This window comes from Erinaceus europaeus, chromosome 13 (assembly GCF_950295315.1).
Source record: "Erinaceus europaeus chromosome 13, mEriEur2.1, whole genome shotgun sequence".
In the NCBI taxonomy this organism is placed as follows: Eukaryota; Metazoa; Chordata; class Mammalia; order Eulipotyphla; family Erinaceidae; genus Erinaceus; species Erinaceus europaeus.
This window is the reverse complement of record NC_080174.1, coordinates 97,795,012-97,820,849: the sequence shown is the minus strand read 5'-3', so window position 1 is coordinate 97,820,849 and position 25,838 is coordinate 97,795,012. Positions and strand designations below refer to the sequence as shown.

The following is a 25,838-nucleotide window of genomic DNA, read 5'->3' as shown; positions in this document are numbered from 1 at the left end:
TATCCCTCCCTGTCTTGTGCTAGTTCTTTTTGAAAACACACGCTATCATTCTGCTTTCTTCCCAACAGGTTTCTGTTCACCCCTACACTGCTATTCCCCTGACAGAGATGAAGCCTTTTACAGACATTGATCCAGTTACATATGGCCATTTAGTAAGAGGGAGATGTTGGGGAATTGTGAGGATATGGTTGAGCTTGGAAGGGCTTGAGCCTGAGGGGTGTGTCAATCCTGTTAGTCTCTCTCTCCACGGAGAGGTTGAGCAAGGAGGGACAGTAGAACCCCAAAAAAGGTGTGCCTCTTATCAGTCTCCCTGCCTCACAAAGTGCCCCACACTCCTGATACTATGGCAAATAGTTAAAAAGAAAGGGGAAGATGTTGGATAGTATGCCAGCTCCCCCTGGCTTCTGCTTAACCATATGCCTATATAGGGATAGATTTAATCCCATTCAAAGCTTTGGTCTATTTACATCCCTATAGATCTGAGCTCACATTCTGTGGTTCCAAGGTTCCAAGCTAGCCTACTGTCAGGACCCATCTGACCTACTGTCAGGACCCAGCCTCCCTTTGGAAGATGGAACATTCTCTACCATTGATGAACCAAGTTGAGGGCAAATTCCTATGGGGGCCCACAAAGGGGTCTATTTTGTTGTTTCTGATAGAGATGAGTGGTATTGGAAGTTCTCACCATAGCAATCAGATGAGAGAAAGGAATCAAAGGAATACAGATTGGAAGGGAAGAAGTCAAGCTCTCACTATTTGCAGTTGATATGACTGTCTGCCTAGAAAAACATAAAAAGGAGCCTGGTGGTGGTGCACCTGGTTGAGCGCAAATGTTACAATGTGCAAAGATCCAGGTTCAACCCCCCCGGTCCCCACCTGCAAGGGGAGAGCTTCACAAGTGGTGAAACAGAGCTTCAGGTGTCTTTCTGTCTCTCTCTGTCTCTATCAGCCCAAAGAAGAGCATATCCAGAATTCACTCCTATTCCATGTTGCAGCAATATTAATAAAATACCTAGGAATAAACCTGACCAAAAAAGCGAAAGACTGGAAACTGAGTCAGTATTCAAAGAAATAGAAAGTGATAGGGGCTGGGTGGTGGCACACCTGGTTGAGCGCACAATTACAGTGTGCAAGGAACCAGGTTTGAGTCCCTGGCCCCACCTGCAGGGGGAAAGCTTCACAAGTGGGAAAGCAGAGCTGCAGGTGCCTCCCTGTCTCTCTTCCTCTATACCTCCCTTCTCTCTCAATTTCTGGCTGTCCCTAGATAATAAATAAATAAATAAATAAAATATTTTAATAAAAAAAGAAATAGATAATGATAACAAATCAGTGGTACTACTTCAAATTGAAAAGCTGCACAGCCAAAGAAACTATCACACAAACAAACAGACCCCTCACAGAATGGGAGAGGATCTTCACATGCCATACATCACAAAAGAGACTAATAACCAAAATGTACAAAGAGCTCAGCAAACTTAGCCACAAAAAAGTAAATGTCCCCATCCAAAAATGGGCAGAGGATAGGAACAGAATATTCACAACAGAAGAAATCCAAAAGTCTAACAAGCACATGAAAAATTGCTCCAGGTCAGTGATTGTCAAAGAAATGCAAATAAAGACAAGTTTGAGATAGCACCTCACCCCTGTGAGAATGGCAAACAGCAAAAAGGACAGCAGCAACAAATGTTGGAGAGGCTGTGGGGACAGAGGAACCCTTCTGCACTGCTGGTGGGAATGTAAATTGTTTCAGCCTTTCTGGAGAGCAGTCTGGAGAACTCTCACAAGGACCTTCCATATGACCCAGTAATTCCTCTCTTGGAGATATGCCCGAGGGACACCATAAGACCCAACTAAAAAGATATGTGTGCACCTATGTGCATAGCAGCACAATTTGTTCATAGTAGCACAATTCCTGATTACAAAAACCTGGGAGTAATCCGGGGCACAACAACAGATCAGTGGCTGAGAAAGCTGTGGTATATATGCACAATGGAGTACTACACAGCTATTAAGAAAAGTGAACCCACCTTCTTGACTCATCTTGGATGGAGCTCGAAGGAATTTTATTTTTTTTAAGTAGATTTTGAAATTTTTTGTTTATTTAATAAAGGATTGAGACAGAGAGAAGTGGATGTGGCAGGGGAGATAGAAAGGGAGAGACAAAGAGAAACCTGCAGCCCTGCTTCACAATTAATGAAGCTTTCCTTCTGTAGGTGTGGACAGAAGGCTTGAACTGGTTCTTTGAACACTATAAAGTGAACACTTAACCAAGTGTGCCACCACTTGACCCCCTACCTAGCCTTCTTCTCCCAGCATTTTATAGGGGATGAACAATTCTTATGTTGATTAGTAGCATAGAACTGTTGAAAATGTTTTAGTTTTTTCAGATAAAAGTAATGGCATTAATCCAGTATTCCTACTGAGAAAGATGTCTGTCCCAGGATATCAGAGACCTAATAAAATTCTGCTTAGTTTACTAGTGTGCTTTTTCTAAGCTTTGTCTAAGATATTATAAAATTCAGTAAATCTAGAAATGGATATTAAACCCAAATTACTCTTTTTTAAAAAAAAATGAAAATTTATTGTTATAATATATAGGTAGAAGTAGATAAAGAAATTATCTTTAGTGATTTCATGTCTGTAGCTGGTTCCTTTACTACTCTGGTTGGTCTTGGGATGAAGTGGGAGTCAGACTTACAGCCCATGCACCAACCCCATGTTTCCTTTGTCCTTTCCAGCCTCAGTTTTCCAGCCTAAGGACACTCCCTTGGCTCCTTAGAGCTCTCCTACATTCTTCCTCTGCCACTGGCCTGGAAATCCTACCCTCACTTGAAATTCCCAGGTTTAAAGCAGCCTCCTTGCAGAAATTACTCCAGGTTTGTCTTCAAGCTGCCATCTTGGCTCCATCTATCCCCTCCCCACCCTATGTCACTGTTTTAATACAGATCTCTGAGCAGTACTTAGGTGAGGCTTAAATTAAATAAGAAAAGTAACAGATGTTCTACTAGATTTTTTAAACCTATTTAAATGTATTTTATTTTGCTTTTCTGTTATCCTTGTTTTTTAAATTGTAATTGTAGTTACTGTAATTGTAGTCATCATTGTTAGATAGAACAGAGAGAAATGGAGAGAGAAGGAGAAGCCTGTGGGGAAGTGAAAGATAGACACCTGCAGACCTGCTTCACCACCTGAGCAGATACTCCCCTGCAGGTGGGGAGGCAAGGGCTCAAACCTGGATCCTTAGGCTGATCCATGAGCTTCTTGCCACATGTGCTTAATGACTCCTGTTTTCCTAAATGATTGTGAATGCTTTTGTTGAATAAAAATTAAAATGTTGGAAAGAGATGTCAGTAGAATTTGTGGGCTTTGTCATGGTCCTAATAGGCAGGATAACTCACTATATGTTCCCAGAACCTCTTCCGTTTCCATTGCACAGCTAGGGTATTGGCAGTTTCTTGGGTAAGTTGACTTGCCCCACATCAAATTCTGTTTCTTATTCCTCTTGAATAAGTTGTATTTTAACTAATACATGTTTAATTTACTGTTTCTGTTTTACCCATCATATTTCTTTGCTTATCTCTTTCTCTTTCTGTCAGGACACTGCTCATCCCTGGCTAATGTTGGGTCAGGGAATAGAACCTGGAACCTGAGAGCCTCAGGCAGAAACTTGATGTTATCTACCCCTCTTGTATTTCTCTTTTCACTTACTCTTTTTTTATCATTTAATTTTTTTTTATAAAATGGAAACACTGACAAAACCATAGGAGAAGAGGGTTACAATTCCATACAGTTCCCACCACCAGAATGCCATATTTCCCTCCCCTTCCCTGATAACTTTCCTGTATTCTATATCCTCTGGGAGTATGGACCCAGGATCATTATGGGGTCCAGAAAGTGGAAGGTCTGGCTTCTGTAATTACTTCCCCACTGAACATGGACATTGACAGGTCAATCCATACTCCCAGCCTGTCTCACTCTTTCGCTAGTGGGGCAGAGCTCTGGGGAAGCAGGTCTCTCTTAGTTAATTTTTTAATGTTTTACATTTATTTATTTATTCCCTTTTGCTGCCCTTGTTTTCTCGTTATAGTTATTGCTGTCATCATTGTTGGATAGGAGAGAGAGAAATAGAGGCAGGGAAGACAGATGGGGGCAGAGAAGATAGACACCTGCAAACCTGCTTCACCATCTGTGAAGCGACTTCCCTGCAGGTGGGGAGCCTGGGGCTTGAACCGGGTTCCTTACGCTGGTCCTTGAGCTTCACACTACCTGTGCTTAACCTGCTGTGCTACTGCCCGACTCCCGTTAATTTCTTTATTATTTATGTTAATGAGAGATAGAGACTGATCAGAGTACTGCTCAATTCTGGCTTATCTTGATGCTAGGGATTGAAAGCCTCAAGTATGGAAGTATTTTGCATAACCACTGTGCTATCTCCACAGCCACTAACTCTTAAAACTCATTTTCCTATTAGTATTATCACTGGGACTCAGTTTCACCATTCTCGAATGACATCTTATATAGATATATAGCTACAGATATAAACAGATACAAGAAGTGGTGGTGGTGGTGGTGGTGAAGCACATATAATTGTGAGACTTCCCTCTACAGTTATTGGAAAGATGATTCTTGAACCCATCTGAGTTCACACAGGTGATCATTTGTGGTTTCCACTTGGTATGCTACCAGAAAGTCCCTGTGAAATAATCTTTGAATACATAGACATAACTCGTGTTGTAAAGTGCAACTGTGTAATACCCAGATTCTGAGTTTCAAGCCCTGACAACACATATAGAACTTTATGGGTGTTACTCTGGAGTCTTTCCATTTTTGTTTGGTCTAATCTTCTCTCTAGAGAAAATAAGTAAATAAAATCGTTCCACCAGGAATAATGGAATCATGTACAAATGAGGTTCATTAGAATACATACTTCCTAATATTCAGATCTTTGTTTTATGTCTCTTTTTAATTTTATTTTTTAGTTATGAAAAGGAAACAAAAAAAAACCATAGGATGAGAGGGGTTCAATTCCACACAATTCCCACCACTAGAAATCCATATCCATCCCCTCCCCTGATAGCCTTCCCCATACAGAAATGGACAGAGGATAGGAACAGAATATTCACAACAGAAGAATTCCAAAAGGCTAACAAACACATGAAAAATTGGTCCAGGTCACTGATTGTCAAAGAAATGCAAATAAAGACAAGTTTGAGATAGCACCTCACCCCTGTGAGAATGGCAAACATCAAAAAGGACAGCAGCAACAAATGCTGGAGAGGCTGTGGGGACAGAGGAACCCTTCTGCACTACTGTTGGGAATGTAAATTGGTCCAGCCTTTCTGGAGAGCAGTCTGGAGAACTCTCACAAGGCTAGACATGGACCCAGTAATTCCTCTCTTGGAGATATACCCCAAGGACACCATGAGACCCAACTAAAAAGATATGTGTACACCTGTGTAGCAGTACAATTCATAATAGCGTAAACCTGGAAGCAACCCAGGGGCCCAACAACAGATGAGTGGCTGAGAAAGCTGTGAAATATATACACAATTGATACTATACAGGTATTAAGAACAGTGAGCCCACCTTCTCTGACCCATCTTGGATGGAGATAAAAGGAATTTTCTTTCTTTTTTAAAGTAGATTTTTAAAATAATATTTATTTATTTAATAAAGGATCGAGACTCAGAGAAATGGATGGGGCAGGGGAGATAGGGAGAGACATAGAGAGAAACCTGCAGCCCTGCTTCACATTACATGAAGATTGCCTCCTCTAGGTGGGGTCAAGGGGCTTGAACTGGTTCTTTGGACACTTCAAACTGAACACTTAAAGACGTGTGCCACCACTTGACTCCCTAGCCACATTTTCTTTCTACCCAGCATTCGTTTAAAGAGGTTTTAAAAAATATTTGTTCTTTTTTTGCCGTTGTTTTATTGTTGTACTTATTATTGTTGTTGTTAATTGATGTTGGCTTTTTGTTGTTGGATAGGACAGACAGAAATGGAGAGAGGAGAGGAAGTCAGAGGGGGAGAGAAAGACAGACACCTGCAGACCTGCTTAACCACCTGTCAAGGGACTCCCCTGCAGGTGCGGAGCGGGGGGCTTGAACTGGCAACGTACTCCAGTCCTTGAGCTCTGCACCACGTGCACTTAAACCGCTGTGCTACAACCCAACTCTCTCTACCCAGCATTCTATGTGGGATCAACAATTCTTTATTAATGATTCTTTTAGTATTTGTTTATTTGTTTTTTGTTTTCCTTGTTTTTATTGTTCTTGTTGTTATTGTTGTTGACGTAGTTTTTGGATAGTACAGAGAGAAATGGAGAGAGGAGGAGAAGACTGAGACGAGGAGAAAAAGATAGACACCTGTAGACCTGCTTCACTGCCTTTGAAGTGACTCCCCTGCAAGTGGGGAGCTGGGGGCTTGAAAGGGGATCCTGAGGCTGGTCCTTGCGCTTTCCGCCACGTGCATTTAACCACTGCGCTACTACCTGACTCCCGGGATCAACAATTCTTATGTTAATTAGTGGCATAGAACTGTTGAAAATGTCTTAATTTTTGCAGATAAAAGTAATGACATTAATCCAGTATTCCTACTGAGAATGATGTCTCTCCTGGGATATCACAGACCTAACAAAATTCTGCTTAGTTTCCATGTGTGCTTTTCAAAACCTTTTTCTAAGACATAAGATTCAGTAACTCTACAAAAGGGTAATAAACCAGAATTACTCTTCTTTAAAAAAAAAGAAATTTGGGGGTCGGGTGGTGGCGCAGTGGGTTAAGCGCATGTGGCGCAAAGCGCAGGGACTGGCGTAAGGATCCCGGTTCGAGCCCCCGGCTCCCCAGCTGCAGGGGAGTCGCTTCACAGGCAGTGAAGCAGGTCTGCAGGTGTCTATCTTTCTCTCCTCCCTCTGTCTTCCCCTCCTCTCTCCATTTCTCTCTGTCCTATCCAACAACGAATTGCGTCAACAAGGGCAATAATAATAACCACAACGAAGCTACAACAAGAGCAACAAAAGGGGAAAAAAATGGCCTCCAGGAGCGGTGGATTCATGGTGCAGGCACCGAGCCCAGCAATAACCCTGGAGGAGGGAAAAAAAAAAAAAAAAAACTTTACTGTTATATCATACAGGTATCTGACAGTCAGGGATTGCAAGCAATTTTATTATGTACTGTACTGAGGATCGTTTTTTAGTTACTGTTGTAACATCCAAGTGCATTTTAAGGAACATAAGACCTTTCACTGCCAGACTTTCCACTATGGCTCCCTCCTCCTCAGAGTATCTTTTTATATTTATAAATTATATTTTACTTCCTATGATAGAGAGAAATTGAGGATGTAGATCACTGCAGAATAGTTCTTCTTGTCCTCCTCTTCTTTTGTTTGCCACCAGGGTTATTTCTTGAGCTCATTATGAGAAGTTTGAATCCACTGCTGCAGAAATCCATTTATTCTTTCCATTTTATTTGACACCTGCAGGCCTGTTTCCCTGATCATGAAGTGTCCCCACTCAGGAGGGAAGCAGGCCTCAAACCTAGGTCCTGTGTCATGGTGATATGTACACTTAACCAGGTGCACCACTGCCATGCATATGATAATACTTATTTTATTTGTATAACATTCTTGCATTTTTAGCTTTTTGTTGGACACTGACACTGCAGAAATGCCTAATGTGATATGATCACTCTAAATAGTATAGTTTCCATGCTTCCATAATGATGTTGATTTTATAAAGAGCTATGTGTGGCTAGAGATGTTTCATTTCATTTTTTGTTTTTAAGATTTTATTTATTTATGAGAAAGATAGGAGGAGAGAGAAAGAACCAGACATCACTCTGGCACATGTGCTGCTGGGGGATCTAACTCAGCACCTCATGCTTATAGGCCAAAGCTTTACTACTGTGCCACTTCTGGGACCATGAGATGTTTCATTTCTAAGAAATGTATCATAATTACAAAAGTATAGAGGGGAATAGTGATAATAGGGATTTCTCTCTGTCGCATGAGATGCCAGCGATTGTACTCAGGGCCTCGTGAAACAAAGGCCAGTGTTCTAATCAATGTACCAACTTCTACAGAATGATTAAGAGGTATTTGATTCTCAAGTCACCAAAGACATGTTTGCAGATGAGACAATCCTTCACAGGCTTCCTAAAGTAGAGACTGAATGTCTAATCTGCTGTCGCTTGCATTTTCTCCCATGAACACATTGCACATATTTTAGGGCTCAGTGACCTATGAAGATGTAGCCATGATATTCACTCAAGAGGAGTGGGCACTATTGAATCCTTCAGAGAAGAAACTCTACAGAGCTGTGATGTGTGAAAACTGGAGGAACTTTCTTTCACTAGGTAACTCTAATAGCCTTAATTTTTCAACTAGAAGACAAATCACTTTTTGTTCACCAATGTAGAAATGGAGACAGTGTTAAGTGAGCAGGGTTTGACTGTGACTCATAATGGATCACAAATTCACCTCATGCTTGAGGGTCTTGTGCCTTAGCCACTGTGCCACCTCCCAGACCACTGTATGTATAATTTCTAATACTTTATATATTTTTAATTTTAGAAAAAGTAGAACATTCCAGCAAAAAGCAGCATAACTTGCATGGGAGACAACAAAGGTGAGAGTTAAATTTACAATAAGGTCCTGAGTTCAATCCCTGGCAACACATGTACCAGAGTGATGTCTGGCTTTCTCCTATGTTTCTCATTAATAAATATATAAAATGTTTTTTTTAAATAAATAAATAAAGTTCTTATCAGTGTAGACACTCTAGACTGAATTTACAAACCTAGTAAGGAACTTGTACTGGGGAGATCAGTGAATGTAAAACAGTGGAATAACAATGGATGCTGTAATATGTGAATCTTTATTTTCTTTGTGCATAAATTGTATCTGTCTAGTTCAAAAATACATATTCTCTCTAAATTTCTCTTTTTATACTTTTTATTTAAAATACTTTCATTTTATTTGGTAAGCCTGAGAGAAATTGACTGGGAGATTGTAGTAAGGGAAAGAGAGCCACCTTCAGCACTGCCTCCCAGCCTGTGAAAGCTTGTGCCCTGCATGTGGACACTGGGTGCTTTCACCCATGTCCTAGTTCATGGGATCTAATTTTGATTATCAAGCTGCAAGCTGTGAAAAAGTGCTGCAGATGTCTTGCCCCCTCTACCACTTCTCTCGTGATTTATCTGTATCCTATTAAAGAAAATTAAGACTTAAAATTTTGCTCCAGACTGATAAATGATTTGATAGGCTAAAAATCATGAAATATTTAGATAAAAACATATGCAGAAGTCTCCTCTATATGAGTTTGTCAACATGTTCACCAACAAACTTAATTGCACGGAAACCAAAAGTAAAAATAAATGAAAACAGTGACATCAAATTGAAACGGTTATATGTAGCAAACGGAGTAGGTCTCCACCCCTCTTGATTTCTGCCTGTCTCTGTTCAATAAACAAGTGAAGATAATTTCAGTCTCATGCCTGTAACGTGCGCTCAGCCAGGTGCACCATCACCCGGTCCCTACTCTCAATTCTCTTTCTTGGTCCAAAATGAATACAAATCAATAAAAAAAAGCAAACAGCTTAGATTGTTCTCATTAAATCACCATGGCGCAGAGCAGCTCACTCATTCATTATCTAGAGCTTCAGGCTCCTTAAAAACCACAAGAAGCCGACCCTGAACCACCAGGCTAGAGAGGCAGCACTGGGCTCCAGGGCTGAAACAGCTCTATTTCCCGGAGGGTCAGCTTAGGCCAGCCGCTCGGCCTGCTGGGACTTGTAGTTCGCACGGCGCTTCTCCCGCGGCTGACGGCGAGGAGCTGGACTACAACTCCCGTCAGGCCAAGCGACGCCAGTGGGTCCTGCACACGCGCGGCTGGGCGACAGGTTCGCGTTGCTGTAGCTGCGAGTCCTGTCGTGCAGAGTCGGTTGCACGGCGGTATCAGGTCAGTGGCAGCTGGTGGGTGTCGGGTGGCGGCAGGAGCCGGGCGAGGCCTTGGCGTGACCGGCCTTAAAGACCGGGGGCTCTGTGTGTGCGGGGATGTGCGCCAGCCTCGCCTCTGGCCAGTCTGCGCCGCCTCCCTGCTGGTCTGGGTCCCGCTTCCCCTCGCCCCGCTTTGGGGCCGGCGGAGCTGCGGGGAGGTGCGGGGCCCGCGGTGGCGCGGCGTGAGCCGCTGGGGTGGTTGCAGGGTGTCCCGGGCAGGCTCCGGCCGGGCTCCGGCGGGCGACCGGGGGCGCGGACCCGCGGCGGGGAGCGGCGCTGAGCGCGGCGGCCTCTGGCCTTGGCCGCGGGCGGACCGGCGCTTCTGCGCAGGCGCGGGGCTGCGGTTCCCGAGTGCGCGCGGCGCCTGCGCGGTTGTGCGGCTGCAGGTGGCCGCCAGCTTCGTGTCTGAGGCCGGGCGGGACTGGCCTGCTGGAGCTGGTCCCGCTGCAGGATCCTGTGCAGCGACTCCGCGGCCGCCTCACGTGTTGCGGTGCGGCTTAACCCCCTGCACTACTGTCCGACTCCCCCCCCCTTTTTTTAAGCAGAGCACTGCTCAGCTCTGGCTTATGGTGGTGTGGGGATTGAACCTGGGACTTCAGAGCCTCCGGCATGAGAGTGTTTTTGCCTAACCATTGTGCTATCTATTCCCACCCTTCTGTGCAACTTTCTGTGAATTTTTACAAGCTGCATTGAAAACAGGCAGAAAGAATTAGAAATATTTCTAAGACATTTTACTCTTGTTTAATACTAGTAGTAAACGTGGGAGGTCTCCACAGCCTTGGAAACTGTCGTGAGCATAGACTAAAAAATGACCCTGATATTAATGAATTGAGTAGGGTAAAGAATCTGCCAATGGAGACCTAGGCTGTTATTTTATGTACCGTAGTACTGTTTATTATTTTTTTTTATGTTTATTTATGTATTCCCTTTTGTTGCCCTTGTTTTATTGTTGTAGTTATTATCAATGTCATTGTTGTTGGATAGGACAGAGAAATGGAGAGAGGAGGGGCAGACAGAGAAGAGGAGAGAAAGATAGACACTTGCAGACCTGCTTCACGGCCTGTGAAGGGAATCCCCTGCAGGTGGGGAGCTGGGAGCTCAAACCAGGATCCTTTCCCTGGTCCCTGGCGCTTAACCCGCTGCGCTACCGCCTGACTCCCTGTAGTACTGTTTATGGACACCAGATGGCGCTTTAACCACGTTGCACTCTAGTATCACACTCTTACATTAAAATAAGTTATTGAAATGCAATTTAAAAATCTTAATATCCTGACGTCAAATTCTTATAATTGCAATTTATCCCAAATACATCCTCAGTTTAAGACAGGGAGGTGCATTGGTAAGGTCATGACAAATGATGTCCTCAGATTGAGCAAGCTGGTCTAGGCAGAGGCCTTGTTCGGATGGGCCCTGGTTCTGGTCCTGGTCCAGATCTGTTCAGGTTCTGGTCCTGGTTCTTATCCTGATCTTGTCCTGTGCTGGTCCAGTTAGCTGGTGCGAGTCCTTTCCTAGGTCTGGTTCGGGGATTTTTTTTTTCTGTTTTTTTTTTTTTTTTTGGGGGGGGGATTAATGTTTTACATTCAACAGTAAGTACATTGGTTTGTACATGCATAACATTCCCCCGTTTCCCATTTAACAATACAACCCCCACTAGGTCCTCTTGGAATCCTTCTTGGACCTGTATTTTCCCCACCCACCTACCCCAGAGTCTTTTACTTTGGTGGGATAGGCCAATTCCATTTCAGGTTCTACTTGTGTTTTCTTTTCTGATCTTGTTTTCAACTTCGGCCTGAGAGTGAGATCATCCCATATTCATCCTTATGTTTCTGACTTATTTCACTCAGCATGATTTTTTCAAGGTCCATCCCAGATCGGCTGAAAACAGTGGAGTCACCACTTTTTACAGCTGAGTAGTATTCTATTGTGTTTATATACCACAACTTGCTCAGCCACTCATCTGTTGTTGGACACCTGGATACCTCCAGGTTTTGGCTATTACAAATTGTGCTGCTAAGAACATATGTGTACACAGATCTTTTTGGATGGATGTCTTGGGTTCCTTAGGATATATCCCCAGGAGAGGAATTGCAGGATCATAGGGTAGATCCATTTCTAGCCTTCTGAGGGTTCTCCAGACTGTTCTCCACAGAGGTTGGACCAATTGACATTCCCACCAGCAGTGTAAGAGAGTTCCTTTGACATATTTGTTCAGGAATCCAAGGTCTCCACCCTTGTGTTGAAGGGGTCATGTTTTCTTCATCTGATATATGTAAGAGACACTTAACTGAACGCTTGAATATTCTTGTTTGTGACATTCCATCCCCTTGGTCCCAAGGTCCTAGAAGGAGCCAATGGTCTAGGGGGAGCTTGAGAGAAAGCTAAGCCATCCCATATACCAGCTCACAGTGCCTTTACTTGCCTGAGGTGCAGTGTTTTCAATTCCCTCCAATAACTCTGAGCTACCTCACGAAGAAACTCCGAGAGATACCATTTCCATTGAAGTACCTTTGCTTCCATGGGTAGGCCAGCCCATGCTTCTGCCAGTGCCTTTACGCAATCTAATATGGGCACGGTAGTTCAGAGGACTACTGGATTATTCCTCAAAATAGAGTGGCACGTTCTCAAAGCTTCAGACTGTCCATACATATTTTTCAAACAAGGAAAATTTGTTCTCTGACCATGGGAATCTTTTACAGTAAAATCCCACGGGAGTTAGCCTGCTCTGTTCCCTCACAAATATATTCCAGTTTCCCCATCTGGGTTTATAGAGTACATCAATGACTACTGTTTGACCTTCCTTAATGTAAGTGAGCTCCTTATATTCTATAATTCACTTCTTCACTATACCGAAGGCCTCTTCTTGTGGTTTTCCCCATTCAGAATCTTCAGCTTTCTTAGTTATGTCATATAAAGGTTTAAGCGCCATGTGTAAGTATGGTATATGATTCCTCAAATACATGAATGTACCTACTATTGCTTGCTGGGTTTGAGATTTATTCTGTGGTGTTGGTAGGGCCTTAATTATGTCTTTTATAGCCTCAGGAATTTTTGGTACCCATGGTTGACCAATGTACTCCTAAGAACTTTACACATTTGGGAGTCAGTCGGTGGCACAGTGGGTAGTGCACATGGTGCAAAGTGCAAAGACCAGCATAAGTATCTGGGTTCAAGCTTCTGGCTCCCCACCTGCAGGGGAGTTGCATCACAAGCAGTGAAGCAGGTCTGTAGGTGTCTGTGCTTCTCCTCTCCTCTCTGCCTTCCCCTCCTTTCTACATTTGTCTCTGTCTTATCTAACAACAATAATAACTATAGCAATAAAGAACAACAAGGGCAACAAAAGGGAAAATAAAAAAAAAAGAAAGAAAGAAGAACTTTACACTTTCAGCAGGGCCTTGGACCTTGTCTTGATTGATAGTCCATCCCTGATGTCTCAGTTGTTTAACAGAGACATCAAGAGTCTGTGTCATGGTGTCCTTATTCTGCCCTATAATTAAAAGATGATCTACATAAGAAAAACTTTCACGGGAGTCGGGCTGTAGCACAGCGGGTTAAGCGCAGGTGGCGCAAAGCACAAGGACCGACATAAGGATCCCGGTTCGAACCCCGGCTCCCCACCTGCAGGGGAGTCGCTTCACAGGCGGTGAAGCAGGTCTGCAGGTGTCTGTCTTTCTCTCCTCCTCTCTGTCTTCCCCTCCTCTCTCCATTTCTCTCTGTCCTATCCAACAACGACAACAACAATAATAACTACAACAATAAAACAACAAGGGCAACAAAAGGGAATAAATAAATAAAATAAATATTAAAAAAGAAAAGAAAAACTTTCACATCCCTTTTGTAGCTGTAATGCTTCTAAGCTCCATCTGAGGGTATTATGTGCAATGATAGGACTATTTCTGTACCCTTGTGGGAGACGAGTAAACTGATACTGCTTCCCTGCCATGAGAAAGTTGTAATCTCTCTAGATTCTGGTGCTAAAGGTATGGCATAGAACATGTCAGTTAAGTCTATGGTGGCTAGCCATTTAGGTGAAGCCTTCCTAATTCTTAGAAATACATCCTCTGGGAGCCGGCGGTGGCGCAGTGGGTTGGGCGCAGGTGGCCGAAAGTACAAGGACCGGCGTGAGGATCCCGGTTTGAGCCCCCAGCTCCCCACCTGCAGGGGAGTCGCTTCACAGGCGGTGAAGCAGGTCTGCAGGTGTCTGTCTTTTTCTTCTCCTCTCTGTCTTCCCGTCCTCTCTCCATTTCTCTCTGTCCTATCCAACAACGATGACATCAACAATAATAACTACAACAAGAATAAAAAGATAACAAGGGCAACAAAAGGGAAAATAAATAAAATTACAAAAAGAATTTAAAAAAAAGACATCTTCAACGTCTGGTAATTTTCCTGGCATCTTTCCTGTTCTTTCACGTGCTCTTCTATAGCCCACTGTCATCCTCCATTTACCATTGGACTTCTAAACTGGCCATATTGGGCTGTTATAGTTAAAATTCTGAGTAGGTTCTATAATTCCTTCCTTTAGCATGATCTAAATTGTTTCACTAATCTCTTCCATTCCTTCCTTAACTGGGTACTGATTGGTGAAGCTAGGTTCTGTGCGTGGTCACTTAATATCAAGTATATTTACAGTGGTTAGGCCACATGGAATTGCTTTAGCAATTCTCTTCATACATAAAAACTTAGGGAATATCTTACATATTTCTCCTATACTTAAAATATTTTCTGGTGCATTACAACATGCAAATCTAACTCTAAATTGCTTCTCATGACTCTTAACTATTAAATATACTATGGGTGCCTTAATGTCTCCTTGAGCAGGTCTCTGAGCTTTGCACCATGTGAGCTTAACATGCTGTACAACTGCCCGACTCCCGTTTTACTCAATTTTGATGGATGCTTTTGCTGAAGAAAAATTAAGAAGTTGAAAGTGATGTCAGTAGCATTTGTGGGCTTTGTCATGGTCTTAATAGGCAGAATAACTCACTACATGTTTCCAGAACATCTTCTGTTTCCATTGCACAGTTAGGGAATTGTACTTTGTATTCACTACAGTATCTTCCATCTAGGGGCCATACTGTCCAGTGAAGAGGCTGTGCTGCTAGATTTAAACAGAGTCTCAAGCTATTGCTGTGATTGATCTTCCATTTTCTGGCCTGAAAGACATTCAGGGAAAGAGGAAGAGATGGCAGTTTCTTGGGTAAGTCACTTACCCCACATCAGATTCTGTTTCTTTTTCCTCTTAAATAAGTTGTATTTTAACTTATAAATATTTAATGTACTGTTTCTGTTTTGCCCATCATATTTCTGTGTCTCTGTCTTTCTCCCAGGGTACTACTCATCCCTGGCTTATATGCCTGGCTTATGGTCATAGAATACAACCTAGAACCTGATAGCCTCAGGCAGAAACTGTGTTATCTTATCCTCCCTTGTATTGCTCTTTTCACTTAGTCTTTTTTACTTTTATTATTTAATTTTTTTAAAACTATTTTCCCTTTTGTTGCCCTTGTTGTTTTTTATTGTTGTTGTTGTTGTTATTGTTGTCATCATTGTTAGGTCAGAGAGAAATGGAAAGAGAAGGGGAAGACATAGGGGGATTGAAAGACACCTGCAGACCTGCTTTACAGCCTGTGACGCGACTCCCCTGCATGTGGGGGAGCCGGGGGCTTGAACCGGCATCCTTATGTACGTACTTGTGCTTGGTGCCATGTATACTTAACCCGACTCCCAATATTTAATTATCATTTATATAATGGAAACACAAAACTATAGGATAAGAGGGCTACTGTTCCACACACTTCCCACCACCAGAACTCCATAGTCAATCCTCTATCCTGATAGTTCTCTTCTTTAACCCTCTCGGATTATCGACCCAGTGTCATTTATGGGGTTCAGAAGGTGGAAGGTCTTGCATCTGTAATTGCTTCTCCACTGAACATGGACGTTGACAGGTCAGTCCATACTCCCAACCAGTCTCTATCTTTCCCTAGTGGGACAGACCTTTGAGGAAGCAGGATTCATTTATTTTGCATTTTTGAAATTTATTTTATTACTATTCTTTTAACTTGATTTTTAAATTGTCTTTGTTTGATTAGAGACAGTTGGAAATTGTTGTAGTTATTACTGTTGTTGTTACTGATGTCATTGTTGATATAATAGAGAGAAATGCAGAGTGGAGGGGAAGACAGAGGGGGAGACAAAGACAGACACCTGCAGACCTGCTTCACATGTGAAGCGACTCCCCTGCAGGTTGGGAGCCGGGACTCAAATCTAGATCTTAAGCTGGTCCTTGTGCGTTGTGACACATGTGTTTAACCCACTGCGCTCCTCCCGGCCCCCAATCAAAATGTTTTATAAAGACAAACCTTTATAAAAAAAAAAAAAAGTGGTCCGGGAGGTGGCGCAGTGGCTAAGGAACTGGACTCTCAAGCATGAGGTCCTGAGTTTAAGCCCCAGCAGCACATGTACCAGAGTGATGTCTGGCTCTTTCTCTCTCTCTTTCTGCCTTTCTCGTTAATAAATAAAATCTTTAAAAAAAAAAAAAAAGATAAACTATTCTTATCAGTATAGATATTGTAGAATGACATTGCAGACCTACTAAGTAACTTGTACTGGAGAGCCCAGTGAATGTAAAACAGTGGAATCACAATGGATGCTACAATATGTGAATCTATATTTTTTTCTTGCATAAATTGTATCTGTCTAGTTAAAAATACATATTCTCTCTAAATTGTCTTTTAGTAAACTTTTTACTTATTTATTGTCCCACTGTTGTTGCCCTTGATTTTTTTATTGTTGTAGTTATTATTAGTTAGTGATGTCATCATTGTTAGATAGGACAGAGAGAAATGGATAGAATGGTAAGACAGGGGGAGAGACAGACACCTGCAGACCTGCTTCACAGCCTGTGAAGTGACTCCCCTGCAGATAAATAATATTTTACTTCCTATTATAGAGAGAAGCAGAGGAGGGTGTACATTACTGAATAACAGTTTTTCTTTTCATCCTCCTCTTCTTTTTTCTGCCACCAGGGTTATTTCTTGAGTTCAGTGTCAGAATTTGAATCCACTGCTCCAGAAAGCAATACTTTCTTTCCATTCTATTTGGTAGGACAGAAAGAAATGGAGAGTTGACAGAGGTAGAGAGACACCTGCAGGCCTGTTCACTGCTCATGAAGTGTTCCCCACTCTCAAGAGAGAAGCAGGGCTCAAACCTAGGTCCTGTGTCATGGTGATGTGTACAGTTAACCAGGTGCACCACTGCCCTTCACTTGATAATACTCAATTTGTGTAACATTCTTGCATTTTTAACTGGTTTTTTTTTTTTTTGGACAATGACACTACAGAGAAGCCTAATGTGGTATGATTACTCTAAATAGTATAATTTCCATGCTTCCATAATGATCTTAATTTGTTTTTAAATATTTATTTGTTCCCTTTTGTTGTCCTTGTTTTTTTTTAATTTTTTTATTGATTGAGGAATTAATGTTTTACATTCAACAGTAAATACAATAGTTTGTACATGCATAACATTCCCAGTTTCCCCTTTAACAATACAACTCCCACTATGTCATTTACCATCCTTCATGGACCTGTATTCTCCCAGCCTACCGACCCCAGAGTCTTTTACTTTGGTGTGATATGCCAATTCCATTTCAGGTTCTACTTGTGTTTTCTTTTCTGATCTTGTTTTTCAACTTCTGCCTGAAAGTGAGATCATTCCCTATTCATCCTTCTGTTTCTGACTTATTTCAACATGATTTTTTCAAGGTCCATCCCAGATCGACTGAAAACGGTGAAGTCACCATATTTTACAGCTGAGTAGTATTCCATTGTGTATATATACCAAAACTTGCTGAGCCACTCATCTGTTGTTGGACACCTGGGTTGCTTCCAGGTTTTGGCTATTGAAAATTGTGCTGCTAAGAACATATGTGTACACAGATCTTTTTGGATGGATGTGTTGGGTTCCTTAGGTAGGTCCATTTCTAGCCTTCTGAGGGTTCTCCAGACTGTTCTCCACAGAGGTTGGACCAATTGACATTCCTACCAGCTGTACAGGAGGGTTCCTTTGACCCCACACCCTCTCCAGCATTTTCTGCTGTTACCTTTTCTGATGTATGACATTCTCACAGGAGTTAAGTGATATCTCATTGTTGTCTTTATTTGCATTTCTCTGACAATTAGAGACTTGGAGCATTTTTTTCATGTGTTTCTCGGCCTTTTGGATCTCTTCTGTGGTGAATATTCTGTCCAAGTCTTCCCCCCATTTTTTGGTGAGGTTATTTGTTGTCTTGTTGTTGAGTCTGGCAAGCTCTTTATATATGTTGACTATTAAACTCTTATCTGATGTATGACATGTAAAGATCTTCTCCCATTCTGTGAGTGGTCTCTTGGTTTGGGTAGTGGTTTCTTTTGCTGTGAAGAAACTTTTAATTTGATGTAGTCCCATAGGTTTATACTTGCCTTAGTCTGTAATTGGATTTGTTTCATTGAAGATGTCTTTAAAATTTATGCGGAAGGGCAACAAAAGGGGAAATAAATATTTAAAAAATAAAAATAAATAAAAAATAAATTTATGCGGAAAACAGTTCTGCCAATATTTTCCTCTAAGATTTGATAGTTTGTGGTCTAACATCCAAGTCCTTGATTGTCTTGAAATTGACTTTTGTATTTGGTGAAATATAGTGACTCAGTTTCATTCTTCTGCATGTTTCAACCCATTGTTTCCAACACCATTTGTTGAAGAGACTCTGCTTTCCCCATGTAATAGTCTGGGCCCCTTTGTCAAAGATTAGGTGTCCATAGGTGTATGGCCTCATTTCTGGGCTCTCAATTCTATTCCACTAGTCAGTGTGTCTATTCATGTTCCAGTACCAAGCAGTTTTGATGACAGTGACCCTCTAATACAGTTTGAAATCTGGGAGTGTGATGCCTCCGGTTCTGTTCTTTTCTCTCAAGATTGTTTTGGCAATTCTAGGTCTTTTCTGGTTCCAGATGAACATTTGTAGCATTTTTTCTATTCTCCTAAAAAATGTGCTTGGGATCTTGATGGGGATAGCATTAAATCTGTAGATGGCTCTGGGTAATATATTCATTTTGATGATGTTAATTCTTCCAACCCATGAACATGGAATATCTTTCCACTTCTTTGTGTCTTTTTCATTTCTTTGAGTAATGACTCATAATTTTCAGTATACAAGTCTTTCACTTCTTTGGTTAGGTTTACTCCTAGATATTTTATTGTTTTTGTTGCTATAGTAAAAGGAATTGATTTCTGGATTACAGTTTCTTCTAACTTAGTGTTTGCATAGAGGAATGCCACTGACTTTTGAATGTTAATTTTATAGCCTGACACCTTACTGTATTGCCTGATGATTTCCAAAAGCTTCTTGCTGGATTCCTTAGGTTTTTTTGTTGATGTGGTGGATCACATTGATTGATTTACATATATTAAACCAACCTTGCATGCCTGGGATAAACCCCACTTGGTCATGATGAACAATCTTTTTAATATACTGCTGTATCCGGTTGGCTAGAATTTTGTTCAATATTTTCACATCTATGTTCATCAGAGATATTGGTCTGTAGTTTTCTTTTTTGGTTGTGTCCCTGTCTGCTTTTGGTATCAGGGTGATGTTGGCTTCATAGAAGCTGGCAGGGAGTATTCCAGTGTCTTCAATCTTCTGGAATACTTTTCAAAGCAAGCAGTGAAGCAGGTCTGCAGGTGTCTTTCTCTCCCCCTCTCTGTCTTCCCCTCCCCTCTCCATTTCTCTCTGTCCTATCCAACAACAATGACATCAGTAATAACTACAACAAGAACAAAACAAGGGCAACAAAAGGAATAAATAAATAAAAATAAATAAATAAAAATTAAAAAAAGAAGTGTACTGTTGACCTTCCACATTTTGGTACTGTTACTAATCTTTTGTTGATTGTTAAGTGTTAGTTTAATTCCACTGTGGTCTGAGAAGATGTTTGGGATGATTTCAGTGCTCTTTAATTGGCTGAAGCTGTCTTTCTGGCCTAACATATGGTCTATCCTTGAGAATGACCCATGTGGATTTGAGTAAAATGTGTATTCCAGTTTCTTGGGATGAATGACTCCGAAAATGTCCAATAGTTCTAGTTTATCTATCTCTTCATTTAGCTCCCTTATGTCTTTATTGATTTTCTGCCTGGATGATCTGTCAAGTTGAGAGAATAGGGTGTTGAAGTCCCCTACTATGATTCTGTTACTGTTAATATATTGCTGTAGCTCTTTCAGTAGAAGTTTTATGTATTTAGATGGCTTCTCATTGGGTGCATAGATGTTAATAATTGTTAAATCCTATTGACTGACTGATCCTCTGAGCATTAAGTAGTGTCCATTCTGATCTTTTTAAATCTTATCTATATTAAAGTCTATCATGTCAGATATGAGAATAGCTGTTCCTGCCCTTTTTTGTGGGTCATTGGCTTGTATGATATTTTTCCATCCTTTCACTTTAAGTCTGTGTTTGTCTTGTTGAGTTAGGTGGGTTTCCTGTAGACAACATATTGTTGGGTTATGTTTTCTCATCCATCTTCCTACTCTGTGTCTTTTAATAGGTGAATTCAGGCCATTGACATTTATTGATATCAAAGATTGAAGATATTTTAACGCCATTCTTGTAGAGTTTTAGAGTATTTTGATATATGTCCTATTTGTGGTGGTCTGGTTGTTTATAGGAGACCTTTCAGAACTTCTTTTAGGGCAGGCTTGGTGATAGTTGCTTCCTTCAACTGTTGCTTGTCTGAGAAGGTTTTGATGCCTCCATCTAGTCTGAGTGACAGTCTAGCAGGATATAGTATTCTTGGCTGAAAGCCTTTCTCATTGAGATCGATTGATATCTTGCCATTCTCTTCTGGCCTGTAGTTTTTGTATGGAAAAGTCTGCTGCTAGTCTTATGGGTTTTCCTTTGTAGGTGACTCTTTGTTTTTCTCTTGCAGCCTTGAGGATCCTTTCTTTATCCTTATTCCTTTCCATTCTAAGTACGATATGTCTTGGTGTCTTTAGGTCTGGGTTAATTCTGTTTGGGACCCTCTGGGCTTCTTGAAACTTTATGTCTTTGATGTTGTCTAGAGTAGAGAAGTTTTCAGCTATTATGGCCTAGAAAATGCTTTCTTCCTCTCCTTCTCTTTCTTCCTCTGGTATGCCAATAATGTGTATATTATTTCTTTTGAAGTCATCCCAAAGGACTCTGTTGTTGTTTTCAGCATCTCTTAATTTCTTTTTGAGATCTCTTCTTTTTTAGTTGTCTCTAATTCATCCTCAATCTTGCTAATTCTGTCTTCAGCATCAGGTGAAGAAAATTTAATAAGAAAAGTGAGGGAGAATTTAAAGTAGAGATATCTCTCTGTGTGTGTCATATGAAATTGTTATTCATATATGATAAGTGAAATTAATGTTTATTTTCTTTTTCTTCTGCTTATTATATTATATCCTTCATTAATATTTTTTATTTTAATTTTTACTTTTTATCTATTTATAAAAAGGAAGCATTGACAAAACCATAGGATAAGAGGTGTGCAACTCCACACAGTTCCCACCACCAGAACTCTGTATCCCATCCCCTCCCCAATAGCTTTCCCATTCTCTATCCCTCTGGGAGTATGGACCCAGTGTCGTTGTGGGTTGCAGAATGTGGAAGGTCTGGCTTTTGTAATTGCTTCCCCGATGAACTTGGGCATTGACTGGTCGATCCATACTCCCAGTCTGCCTCTCTCTTCCCCTAGTAAGGTGGGTCTCTGGGGAAGCCGTGCTCCAGGACTCATTGGAGGGGTGGTCTGTCCAGGGAAGCCTGGTCGGCATCATGCTGGCATCTGGAACCTGGTTGCTGAATAGAGTTAACATACAGAGCCAAACAAGTTGTTGACTAATCATGAACCTAAAGGCTGGAGTAGTGCAGATGAAGAGTTGGGGGAGTGGGGTGTCTCCATTTTGCATATAGCTAGTAGGCATAATTTATATATACCAAAGGGCCTGTGGCTATACTAGTTTTTTTTTTTTCCTTTCCTCTGAGCCTGACATCTGATAAGCAGGTGGATCCAAGTTACTGTCAGGGTAGATGATGTCATGACTGGAGAAGAACAGAAACCTGGATCAGGGAAGAAAGTAGCTCCCTATTATGGGAAAGGGGTATAAATATTGTGGACTGTAGACCCCAACAATTTGATGTCGTCTGGGGCCCAGATTCAGCTGAGGAGCCTATGTGACCTGAGCTCACATTCTGTGGTCATGTGTAGGAACAACCATAAAGGTCACAAGTTCTTTAGTGAGAGGACACAGGTTCCAGTGTCCAGCCCCCACATGCAGGACTGAAAGTTTAGTAGTGGTAGAGCAGGCTGCAGGTATATCTTTCCCTGCATTTTTGTTACTCTATCCTAATAATAAGTGTTAATAAGGGGGTCAGGCAGTAGCGCATCAGTTTCAGCGCACATGGCGGGAAGAGCAAGGATCAAAGTTCGAGTCCCGGGCTCCTCACCTGCAGGGGGTTGCTTCACAGGTAGTGAAGCTGGTATCTGTATTTCTTTCTTTCCTTCTCTGTCCTATACGACGAGAGCAATGGCAACAACCATAATAATGACAACAAATGTGAGGGCCACTGTTACTTTAGATAGTCCTTGAAGTTCCTCCATACTATAACCCAACAAGTTACAGCTGCAGAGCAGCTGCACCTTATCCTTGAGAAACCAGTCTAATGTTCTTACTTACAGTCCAGCAGTAGTTCTGTAAATGAAGGTCATTACAACCCCAAAACCCAAAATTTGCTTAACAGACAAAGACTGCTGGACTGTAGTCAAGGACTGTGGTCAAAGAACCCCTTGACAAGCAAGTCTGAACTTTAGGTGACCCCCTCAAGTGCCCCCTTCTGATGTGCATAAAACTAATCTGCCTGCCTTCGGGGCTCATATTCCACTATTGGGAAATGCATGTAGCCCAGGCTTAAGCTTGCTTCAATAGAGTCTTTGCTTTTACATGTGATTTTGGCCTCCACTCTGTGAGAATGGTATCTGATCTCTGGGCATAAAACAAGAACAACAACAAAAAAATGGGGGGGGGAATTGAAAAAAGAAAAATGAGCGATAAATGGAACACACAGGTGAGACTTTAATTAGCTGTGGTCTATCACAGCTGATCCAGGGACTCAAAGGAAGCAGGTTGGATGGTCGGAAAGCAGTGAGGACACAGTGTCGCTGGAGACTAAGGGGTGGTGACACTACCCTGGGCTCTGGAGCCACGGAATCTCTGCAGAACCATTTTGCTACTTACCCTTTTTTTTCTTTTTCTAATTTTATTTATTTATTATTAGAGACAGAGAAAAATTGAGAGTAGAGGGAGAGAAACAGAGAGAGACCTGCAGCCCTACTTCACCACTAGTGAAGCTTCCCCCTGCAGGTGGGGACCAGGGACTTGAACCTGGGTCCTTACACATTGTGGTTTGTGCACTTAACCAGGTGTGCCACTGCCTACCCCCGTGCTACCTACCCTTTGCATAGAACAGTTTTGTATATCAACACTCTCTTGATTAAATGATTTTTTGTTTTGTCATTCATTTACTTATTTACTCATTATTTTAAATTAGTGGTTTAATAGTGATGAACAAGATCGTTGACTCCCACCACTAGAGTTCCATGTCCACCAGAGTACCCTCCACTGGAAGCTTCCATATTCTTTATCCTCTGGGAGTGTGTATTTTTAAGGTCTAATTTTTTTCTTAAGATTTTTATATGTATTTATTCTTTCGTTCCCCTTGTTTTATTATTGTTGTCATCGTTGTTCTATAGGATGGAGAGAGGAGTAGAGAAAGATAGACACTTCTAGACCTGCATCACTGCTTGTGAAGCACTGCCCCATAGGTGAGGAGCTGGTTGCTTGAGCCCAGATCCTTAAGCCAGTCCTTGTGTGTTGGGCCACCAGAAGTGTGTATTTTATTGCCACCAAGGTTATGGCTGGGGCTCAGTTCCAGCACTGTGAATCCACTGCTCCTGGTGGCCATTTTTTCTATTTTTTCTCTATTTCATAATACGACAGAGAGAAATTGAGAGGGCAGAAGGAGACGGGGATCAGGTAGTGGCATGCCTTATTAAGTATACACATTACAGTTTCTTGGGCAGTATGCCAATTTTCCCCTTAATACTAATGCTGTGGTCTATTTACATAATCACTGTTTTACCTGAGACCTGCCCTTCCTGTAGGGCACTGGTTTAATCCCACTGGTTCACACTCTTTCTCCGCCTCCTGTCCTAGTCACGCCCTGTTTTCCACCATTTAATCCCCACTGGTTTGCACTCTTTTTGCTTCGGCCGCTCTCCTAGTCACAACCTAGCACTTCCTTCTTGGGATGTATAAAGGAATCTTCTTTTCAGATTAAACACATTGGAATGTCATCTGGCTCCAATAGTCCCAGAGTCTCTCCTGCAGTGCTAGCCAAGTTCCTGATCCCTCTCCCAAGCAGCAGCCTAGGTTGGCTCCAGTTGAGTTCTCTCCAACCCAGAGAGCACTTGCTCAGGAAGAAGCACCCTCAGGCTATCCCAGCAACAGTGTACAAGGCTCTAGGTTCAAGCCCCTGCAGGGGTAAAGCTTCATGAGGGGTAAAGCAGAGATGCAGGTATCTCTGTCTCTCTCACTCTCTAGCACCTTCTATTTCTCCCTGTCTGTGTCCACTAATAAAGATAAAAGAGAATAATTTTTTACTTAAGAAAGAAGACATTAACAGTACCATAGAATAGGAGGGGTACGGTTCCACATAATTCCTATATCCTTATCTCCACATCCCACTCTCTCCCCTGATAGCTTTCCCATTCTCTATTTCTCTGGGAGTATGGATCCAGGGTCATTGTGGGTGAAAAAAAGAGTATTTTTAAATAATGTGAGAGGAATTGAATCACGTGGTAGTACAGCAGGATCAGCGCAGTTGGTGCAAAGTGCAAGTGCCCCGGCCAGCAGGGCGGTGAGCAGGGGCTAGGAACCCAATGAGACCTGAAATGATAGGGACACGAGACACGAAGAATGACAGCAAGTCAAGTTTCTGATCAAGCTGTAAATTTTATTGTGAACACAGGCATTATAAGGCTTTGGGGAAGTGCTGGAGGAGGAGGAGGGGGAGCAATCTTCAAAGGGGGAATGTTCCTTGCAACATACAATGGATGAAATCATGTTTGCTATCACAACTATGTGTTGTGTCACTGTTTAAATGGTCTACCTGAGGGGAAAATGGCCTGCCCAGGGGGAAATGAGACTTGTCTTGAGGGCTTCCATTGTTTCAAAGCTTATCATCTATCAAGCAGAGAAATGGCTCCTGGCATCTCATCCCTTCATTATAATTTAACTTGAGGCAGGCAGTTGAGGTGAGGAGCAGGGACCTGAACAGCAGGTATAACCAGAGGGGGGAAGTATTGACCCGATTCCTCCCGCGGGGTGGGTGCAGAAACCAACCTTCCCGCATCTTATAAGGCTCTCGGTGTCTTTTTGGGGAGGGGAGGCAGAGCCACAGTTTCCAGGGAAATGATTTTTTGTTGCTGACACCAACCTCCATGCAAATCAGGTTTGCTTCACGGGGGACTCAGAGGCGGACTATAGGGTCTTCCCCCTGCAGTGCTTTGCCTTGCACCCCTTACTGGTGTCTTTGCCCTGCCAAGGTTGGATGTCTCAGTACATAATTCTGAGTTTTATGCCATCCGAAAGGGAGGTCTGTCATCCTCAGGTTCAGCCAGGCCTCTATCAGCCAAATCAAGTCTGTGATAATGAATTTGCAAAGGTTTTGATGCCAAGGAGTCAATCTGCCGTTTTATAAAATCAGTAATCTTATTAAAAATAAAGGG

General features: G+C 42.1%; 1 protein-coding gene across 4 annotated transcripts in view; it reads left to right on the top strand.

The window, feature by feature from the left end:
* LOC103128135 (zinc finger protein 14-like) overlaps nt 1-25,838 on the top strand; it is a 222,676-nt gene that overhangs the window by 181,357 nt on the left and 15,481 nt on the right. Inside the window, exon 2 of one of the 4 annotated variants that reach the window (XM_060205010.1) lies at nt 15,063-15,193. The exons of 2 other annotated variants lie outside the window; for them this stretch is intronic. In XM_060205010.1, the coding sequence (XP_060060993.1) occupies nt 15,179-15,193 (15 nt within the window). In that variant the 5' untranslated portion in view covers nt 15,063-15,178. Of the gene's footprint in view, nt 1-15,062; nt 15,194-23,789; nt 23,874-25,838 lie in introns of those variants that run through there. One more of the 4 variants, XM_060205013.1, reaches the window with a different exon arrangement.